At 45.8% G+C, this 8,577-nt stretch overlaps 1 protein-coding gene across 1 annotated transcript; it reads right to left on the bottom strand.

The window, feature by feature from the left end:
- Window positions 1-6,400: 6,400 nt before the first annotated feature.
- Window positions 6,401-8,421, bottom strand: LOC119283794. The gene is made up of 7 exons (XM_037563198.1): window positions 8,280-8,421; window positions 7,979-8,180; window positions 7,684-7,887; window positions 7,425-7,598; window positions 6,974-7,333; window positions 6,680-6,889; window positions 6,401-6,592 (listed from the first exon to the last, which is right to left on the bottom strand). The coding sequence occupies exons 3-7, from the start codon at window positions 7,804-7,806 to the stop codon at window positions 6,401-6,403; spliced, it is 1,059 nt and encodes a 352-aa protein (XP_037419095.1). The 5' UTR covers window positions 7,807-7,887; window positions 7,979-8,180; window positions 8,280-8,421.
- Between the last annotated feature and the right edge of the window lie 156 nt (window positions 8,422-8,577).

The raw sequence follows: 8,577 nt of genomic DNA, 5'->3' as shown, positions 1-8,577 counted from the left end.
ATAAGATGTGACGCATGTCTATGTTAAAGTAGGTCGGCTGTTGGTAAAGATTGTTGGGCTAGTCTCAAAGAAAGATCTTCAGTTTCGATGGTTCCTAAACTTTGACAAGTCAGTCCAAGTCCACTTCCAAGTTTGATGTATTTGCACGTTCATCAAAGACAAGCCTCACAAAGCGGTTTGGTAGCACAAGCATTCGGTAGGCCCACGGGACAAACTATTAAACATTTTTTTACATAAATATAATAAACTATACTAATATTTAGATTATATTCATGACAAATAAAATGAGTTAATGGCCATCAAAATTATTGGTGCATTGCTACGGTGAGCTCCACCCAATGGTATTCCTCCTCCCTTCTCGCCACTTCCCTTCATCCACCCCTAAGGTGAGCTTCTAAATTACTACCAATCAATTCACTGTCCATTATGTATATTTAGTGGGTTTTCCATAGGATTTAGGGCCAAGTCAGCAACCACTCAATTCCGCTATTTCTGCTGGCACACATTTGCTAATACTAAATGTGTCAAGTCCTGTCATGACTAGAGTTTGTTTCACATTGTATTAACAAAAATGTTAACTACTACCTATGTCTGGGTTTAAAAGGTCGGCGGGCTTGTACACCGAGACCAAGGCATGATTAAATTTAATGGTGTGGTATTAATAAGCATGGCAACATTCAATGAGCTTCGTATAGTTATGGCTATATTGCATCACATGCAGTGTGCTTACCCCTATAAAAACAGAACAACTAATCTCATAAGCTCTCTTTCTGTGTGCATTGGTTTTTGTATAACAGTCAAGATTCACGAACATTCACCAAGATTATAGAGAAATTTGCCTATATTTATAATGCCAATTATATATTATATGAAAATAGATTTCATGGTGAATCTAATGATGTTGATTTGGTATCCCGAATGTTTATAATATTTTATGTAAAATTGGCTTAAAAATCCTAATATGCACATAGTTTGGGATGGATGGAGTGGTTGAGCGATTATCTAGGACCAGCAAGGCTTTTTCCGAGCGGGGACGTGTCATTTTTTCCCGTCCACAACGGAACCTGAGCAGGTGGTGCAAACGAGCTTTGCAACTAGCTAGGGAGATGGGATCCAAAAAATCATTCTCGAATCCGATTTTCAGTTGGTGGTGCGGAAGATTAGCCAAGATGCAAAAGATCTATCAGCAAATAGGCTGTTCATGGAGTAGGTGAAACAACTCCGTAGTCAAGTGGGTGCATCAGTAGGCGAATAAGGCTGCTTAAATAAACTTTGTAAGAAGGGGCCTTAGCTGGTGATCCGGACTGTTTCCCTCTCGACGATGAAGCTTATCCCCCATCGTCTCACTGGCCGACCTTGACCCCTGTTATATCACCAGAGTTTGCAAACTCAGTGATAGCCACAGAGTGTACCGCTACCTGATTTAATTAAAGTAGCAAGTTCCACTAAAAAGACCAACTACCTATGATTCTTATCAACGCACCCATGCCACATCATCAATTCATGTGTGTAAGTAAAATTATCATTAGGATATGTTTAGCTCTCATCCAAACGAGAATTACTTAAGTCTCATCTAGGAGACTTAATCAATCAAACAGAAAAGGCGAAAAGGAAAAATAAAAAAATTCAGACAAATCTCCATGTAATAAAGTCAAGGGAAATGTTTGACAACGGTGCACCGGCCGAAACTTCGGCCGGTCCCGCACGAGCCATGTGATCGAGGCCCATCGCACGCCTCCCTGCCTCTTTTTTTTCTTTTCCTGCCTTCTTCTTCCCAATCCCCTTCTCTCTCTCAGCCGCATCGATGCTCCTTGGCTTCCTCCTTCAGATCCCGCCCGCGGCTAGCCCCAATCCCGCACAGGTCCATACCTCCAACCTCAGCCCCCACGCCCACTTCCTCCTCTACCTCCCGGCTACAGGTTCCTCCCGCCCCAGCGGGCCGGAGTTGGAAGCCGCCATGGATATGCCATTCACGAGCCGCTGCTCATAGTTTCCTCTGCTGGAACCGTCCACCGGAGATGCTACAACCACGGCAGCGCAACCTCCTCCCCAACCGCTGCAATCATGTTCTCCCAAACAAACTTTGGAAGCATCTTGCCCCTTCACCGATGTTGCAACCGACGACCAAAAAAGCTACAACCGTTCGATTCAAAAGCTTCAACCAGCGGTATATAAAGCTTGAACTGGACACCATGCACTGAAAAAAGCTACAATTGTTCATACGAAAGTTTCAACCATAGTTTGAAAAAGCTTCAATGGACCCCTGTACAACTGAAAAAAGCTTCAATAGTTCATGTGAAAGCTTCAAACCATATTTGAAAAAGCTTCAAACGGCGGAATAGAGAAGTTTCATCAGACCACTACGAAAGAAAAAAAAATCTACAACCGTCTTGGAAAGCTTCAACCGTCGAATTGAAATGTTTCAACCAGTTTAATAGAAAGCTTCAACCCGCGAGTACACAATGAAAATGTTGCAATCATTGACATAAAAAGCTTCAACCGTATTTTTGAAAAGCTTCAACCCAGCAACAATGGCACATCACCATTGATGCAATGGCTTCACGGCGGAGCTACAACGGCGAAGAAACTCTAGGGACCGACGGTGAACTACTTGAACGCTTCGCCGGAGACATGGTCGTCGACGAAGAACGGCGTTGCTACAAACTGGATGGGGCGGCACTCCTTCCCCGGAACTGCAACCTTCGCCAGCAGGAGCTGTTTGCGGCGGAGCCGGCGAGAGGCATGGTGAACTGGGGCTGCTGCAACCGGAGGCGAGCCACGCTGGGAACAGGCGACACTGACGGCGACGGGGGCGCGCAGACAGCCCTGCCTTTTCCTTGGAGGCGTTGACCGGGAGGAAGAAGAAAGAGTGGGTTGAGATGCAGATCTGAAGGACCCAATACACTGCATCGGGCGGCTGCGCCGGCGCCTAAAATCAAATGGCATGAGTTTGATGATGTGTATTTTGTTGTCGTGGATGTTATATATTTTGAATGCTTGGAGCATACTATAATAATTTCAAACAATTTTTTTCTGCTACATGCTTCATACGAGAACACTCTTGCATTTCATTTTACATTAGCTTTAATTGTTTGTCTTACATGCGTCTATTTTGACGAGGTTCATGCAGTAACACGATTAGTTTTCTAAATTATAAAGTAGTATGTCTTTGTGACTATTGGTTAAAGTTATATCGAATTTTACAATCTTGTAGTCTACTTTTCATGCTGAAGTTATGTTGTATATATAGAGATTATACTGTACATGTATAATCTGTGTCACGGGTCTGCAACTGCAACTAAGCCACTAAAATAGATGAGAAAAAGGCGAGTACCCTCACCCAAGAGAAGAAAACAGTACCCTAACAAAAAGTACATGTTCTTCAACGAAGCTGTGAAATAACATTATTATATTCTTCCATAGTGCCATTCCCATTTCATTCATATTTAACGATAGATCAAATAGTTTACTGACATAAGAACTCAACTACTGAGCGAGCAGGAACATTCATACAATCATTCTTTACATCTTGTGTCATGCAGGACGAAACACTGTTAACAAGTACACAACCTATTAACAATACTAAACTTTGCAATCTCATGCGCCACAGGAGATTTTTAAACTTAAGAGGCCGAGCTCCGTGCAGGCCTCCATTTGCAATTTGATTTCATGTTTCTACACTTAAAAGAATCAGACATACATGGACTAGTCCAGTATATTTGTACCGCACATATACTGATAAGACTAGTTCATCTATAGTTCCTGCTGCAGTTGTGTCCTCGGAAGACCCAAAACAACCAGTGCTTTCTCCAGATCCGATCCATGGGCAACTGCTACATGGACTACATTATGCAGCCGATTCACGAACGACACAAAATTACAGCCATGTATCCATGTAGATCAGAGTGTCATGTGATTTTTCCCCAGGAAAAATTGTGTGCACAGTATTTCCACACTAAAAATAGATGAGAAAAAGGCGATTACCCTCACCCAAGAGAAGAAAACAGTATCTGATTGTGAAGTTTTTTTAGAAAGACTCAAAATGAGCCCAGATTTGAATTAACTAAGCCATCAACCAACCAGAAACTACATGGCCCGGTTACAAAGATAGCTCTTTCAATGTAGTCCCTCCGTTCCAAAATTCTTGTCTTACATTAGTCTAGATACAGATGTATCTAATACTAAAGCATGACTTGATACATCTGTATTTAGACAAATCTAAGACAAAAAATTTGGGACAGAGGGAGTACTTTGAAAGCCAATCATATACAGGCCATTTAATCCATATCTTGTACAGTGAGTACAAGCTAACTTACAAAAGTGTTCTTTAGCAAATCTGCAATATAACATAATTACTTCTGCCATAGTGTCATTCCCAATCAAATCATAATTAACAATAGATTACTTTCTCCCATAGTGTACTGGCATAAGAACTCTGAGCGAGCTAGGGACATGATACGTACACTATACTGATAAGACTAGTTCATCTATCAATCTGTGTCCTCACAAGACCCAAAACAACCAACGCCTCCTCCAGATCTGATACACGGGCAGCTTCTTCGTCTCGTATACAGCGAGATGAAGAAGACAGATCTGCTCTATAGGCAGCTGTTTCGTCTCAAGACCAACACTGCCCCTTCAAAAGCTTCCTCCGCCAAGTCTGCCGACGAAGACTAGAAATTCAGTCAATAACCAAGAAATTGCACCACTAACCTTGCTGTCTGAAAGCTTTAATTAATCCCTGCGGTCAACTTTCTTAAGATTTCACAAACACCAAGGAAAAGCTCACAGGGAGCGGCTGTTGAGGTGAGATTACCCCATACGCGTGTACGGCATCGAGCTGACGCTCCAGGGTATGGGGTAATCTCATCTCAACGGCTGCTACCGAGAGCAAAAGTAGGGATGGAGTCGAGCAGTCGGCCTGCCGCCGCGTGGAGGTGGAGGATAGATGCGAGATGTGCTGGGAGGTGGCTCCGGCGAGCCATTTATCAATCAGGAGATTGGTTATGTGGCGGCTGAGATGGGAACTGTGAGGGCAGGGGATTGGGGAACTTATATAGCAATTTCGATTAGGGTTTTGTTTTGGGTAACTTGGGTTTTGTTTTGGGCCACTGGAACAACTAGTGATGGACTGATGGGCCACGATTAGGCCTGATAGGTTCTAGTGTGTTCCCATACTCGGTTTATAAAAGGTATAACTAATAATAATAAATTCTGGTGACGAAAATGATAAAAATCATTGCAAATGTCAAGTTTTTGCTTGCTTGCAAGCGGTGAGGACGCTAGTGCTGCTTAATTTAAGCCGGCCAATGAAGGGGTTCAATAAAGTGTGATTAAGCAGTGGTGTACATATCTAGGCCGCCATTTCGAATGTTGCAGTCGCTTCCCTCAATTAATGTGCATCAGCCATCTCTTGTTGTTCTACTTACCCTCCTTCATCCTTTCTTCTCGTTTTCGCGTTTCCGCCCTCCTCCACCTCATTCACTACCAGAATAAACCCCTATGCCTACGGCTCAGGCCGTAGGCATAGCCCTGATTCCCGTCGGGATAGGCCTATGCCGACGGCCCCCGTAGGCATAGGGCCGTCGGCATAATATACGTCGGTGTATCTCGGGATGCCGTCGGCATAGAAAAGCCGTCAGCATAGATGATTTGCTGACGGTGTCCGTACATCTATGCCGACGGCCAGGGCCGTCGGCAACATTCCACGCTAATGGTGGCCGCCGTCAAGTGCTGCCCATAGAGGAGACGCCACGTGGCAGAACTATGCCTACGGTGTAGCCGTCGGCATAGATTTGAACCTATGCCTACGGCTAGGCCGTAGGCATATCCCTGCCACGTGGCGGTGTCTACTAGCTCGGTGGGCACGGCTATGCCTACAGCATGGCTGTCGGCATATATCTTAAGCTATGCCTACGGCTATTCCGTAGGCATATGTTCCAGGCTATGCCGACAGCCAAACTGTAGGCATAGTTTAGATATATGCCGACGGCCTAACTGTAGGCATAGCCTCCACGTGTCGTCCTCTGGTAGCACATGGTAACCCTATGCCTACGGCTAAGCCGTAGGCATAGTTTGCGTCTAATTTTTTTTCCCTTTTTTCTGTTTGCTTTCAATTCAAATTCACAGCATATATATATGATGAAATAGACATACAGAACATATATAAGTATCATCCTCACAACAAACACCATCACAACAATATAAGTATCATGACAAACATAACCATCATCGCAAACATAAGCATCTAAAGAAGCACACAAGTCATCTAAAAGATCACAAGTCATCTAAAAGACCACCAAAAGACCACCACCACAATTCATCTAAAAGACCACCACCACAAGTCATCTAAAAGACCACCACCACAAGTTTATGATCACCACCACTGTCACCCAAAGGCTTAAGCGCTAGGACATCCACCACCACCGCCAAGGTCATCACCGCCAAGTCCGTTGAAGCCTAGGTCATCACTGCTAGCGGCAGCGCTACCGCCAAGACCGCCGCCGCCTCCGTGGATAGGAGTGACCGGGCTCCGTGACTCGGGAGTGATGCCAAGACCAGCACCACCACCAACGGTAGATCCACCAGTTCCCTGGATGTTAAAAAGACATGTTAAGGGGATATATGATTGTGTTGAATAAACAGTATGCTTTGGGTGAATAGTTTGAGATGTACTAACTGGCGAGGGGCCAGGGTTCTGTGTCAGAAACTCCTCAAAAGTAAGAAGCACTGGTTGTGGTGGAGAAGATGGTGCTAGTTGCAATTGAGGAACCCTGCCGGCCGCCATTTCCTCAAGGAAGTGTTGCAACGTGCGATCCCTCTGCCGATGGTATGCATGAAGGCTCTCGTGCCACGTCATGGTCTCCTGACGTGTGTACTCCAAGTAGGCCTACGGTATGACATGATGGAACTCACAAGACATCTCAATGCGGAAAATAAAGTGAGCAATGAAGATAAGAGGGAAAATACTTACAGAGTTCCGCTCAGCAATGAGGGACTGTGACTGCGCACTGGTCATGGACGTGCTCGTGCGCTGGCACAGGCTCGGGTTGGTAGCTCGGAGCTGTGTGTAGGAGATAGAAGGAGTGATCACAGCATCCAGAAACGGCGACCGACCGTGCTTCTTCCCCATGCTCACCACCACCCTCTCGTCCAGATCCGCCGCAATGGGGTCAGGTGTGTCAGGATGTAAACTCAGATACCCCTCAGAGTAGGCCTTCTTATACTCCGCGGTCTTGCCGTAGTACTTGGCCTCGCCAGGCTTGGGCTTCTTTCGTGTATGGGCGATCTCCCACGCCTCCATGTGTAAGAGCGGCCGCTTCAGTTTCTCCTCCTGCACCACCAAACAACCAAACAGAGGTTAGTCATACATAAGAAAGTGATGGTAAAAAGAAGAAGAAAATGTTTAATGTACATAGATATACCTCAAGTGTCTTGTGAAGAAAGTGGTTTCGGTTTCCCTGAGCATGTATTCCCTCCCTGCCTCTGTTAGCCTTGTTTCTAATGCTCGTAGCCGCCCAAGCTCCATCGTTATCACACCACAGATCCACCAATGCTGCCCAGGACTCGTCTTTTCCATAACACCAATTTGGACACACCTACATAATGAAAGCATACTGACATGTCAACACGAAATGATGAAATGTACCACAAACATCGGAAATAAAAATCTTTTATACTTACCGCCAAGTACTGGTGCCTCTGCAAGGTAATGTCTGTCCTCCGCGCTTCTTCCTTGGTCATCTTCACACCAAGAGCGTCGTGATAGTATGTCGAGATGGCCACCCAACGCACCTCGTACTGCATCTGGCGGGCCTTACTCTTGGCTTGGCAAAGCACGATCTGGTCGGCAATGGCCTTGTGCTCCGGAAGAACTCGATAGTATTTCTACAATCATTCATGAAATCAGAATGGAAGAAGCCATGAGTTAAATCATTCATGAAACCAGAATGGACTTGTGCTTCTGAAGAGAACTCACCCAAAAGTTAGTGATCACGGCCTTAGCATGGGTCTCATAGTCCGCGTGGGGGGCCGCTACCTAGTGGTCCTAGCACGTGGCCAAAACCAGGCGGTCTGGGTGCCTGACTGGATCCGGACAGTACAGCCCCGGCCAGTATACCTTCAGCAAGACGGTGATGAGGCCGTTGGGAATACGGGCCCCTTTAGGATATATCCAGTTGCTGCAAAACAATGAAATATTAGCATGTGACAAGCAAAATAAAGAGAAATATAAGCATGTGACAAGCAAAATAATGAAATTATTATAAAGTGGCACTTACTCTTTCCCCGTGGGCTCGATGAGCCACTTCTGCTCCTCGGTAGCAGGAATCTGCTTTGGTACCTTTGCGTTACCACGCAGCCATCCCTTGTTGCCAACCCCCTCCCCGCCACCACCATCACCCCCGCCACCACCATCATCCCCGCCACCCTCCTCCTCCTCTGCCTCCTCCTCCTCGTTCCCCTCCCCCACCTCCTCCTCCTCGTCCCCCTCCCCAACTTCCTCCTCCTCCTCCCGAGCCTCCTCGTCCTCTTCCTCCTCATCAGAGCGTACCTCACTAGAGGAGGGTACCTCACTAG

Source organism: Triticum dicoccoides, chromosome 4A (assembly GCF_002162155.2).
Source record: "Triticum dicoccoides isolate Atlit2015 ecotype Zavitan chromosome 4A, WEW_v2.0, whole genome shotgun sequence".
Taxonomy (NCBI): Eukaryota; Viridiplantae; Streptophyta; class Magnoliopsida; order Poales; family Poaceae; genus Triticum; species Triticum dicoccoides.
This window is presented reverse-complemented; position numbering and strand designations above follow the sequence as displayed.

Excerpts from the sequence above, each read along its gene's own strand:
- LOC119283794 (XM_037563198.1), bottom strand. The coding sequence starts at position 7,806 with ATGCAGTACGAGGTGCGTTGGGTGGCCATCTCGACATACTATCACGAC. Across the intron at positions 7,334-7,424 it reads TTCTTCACAAGACACTTGAG|GAGGAGAAACTGAAGCGGCC; the intron begins GTATATCTATGT and ends TTGGTGGTGCAG. Across the intron at positions 6,890-6,973 it reads TCATTGCTGAGCGGAACTCT|GCCTACTTGGAGTACACACG; the intron begins GTAAGTATTTTC and ends GTCATACCGTAG.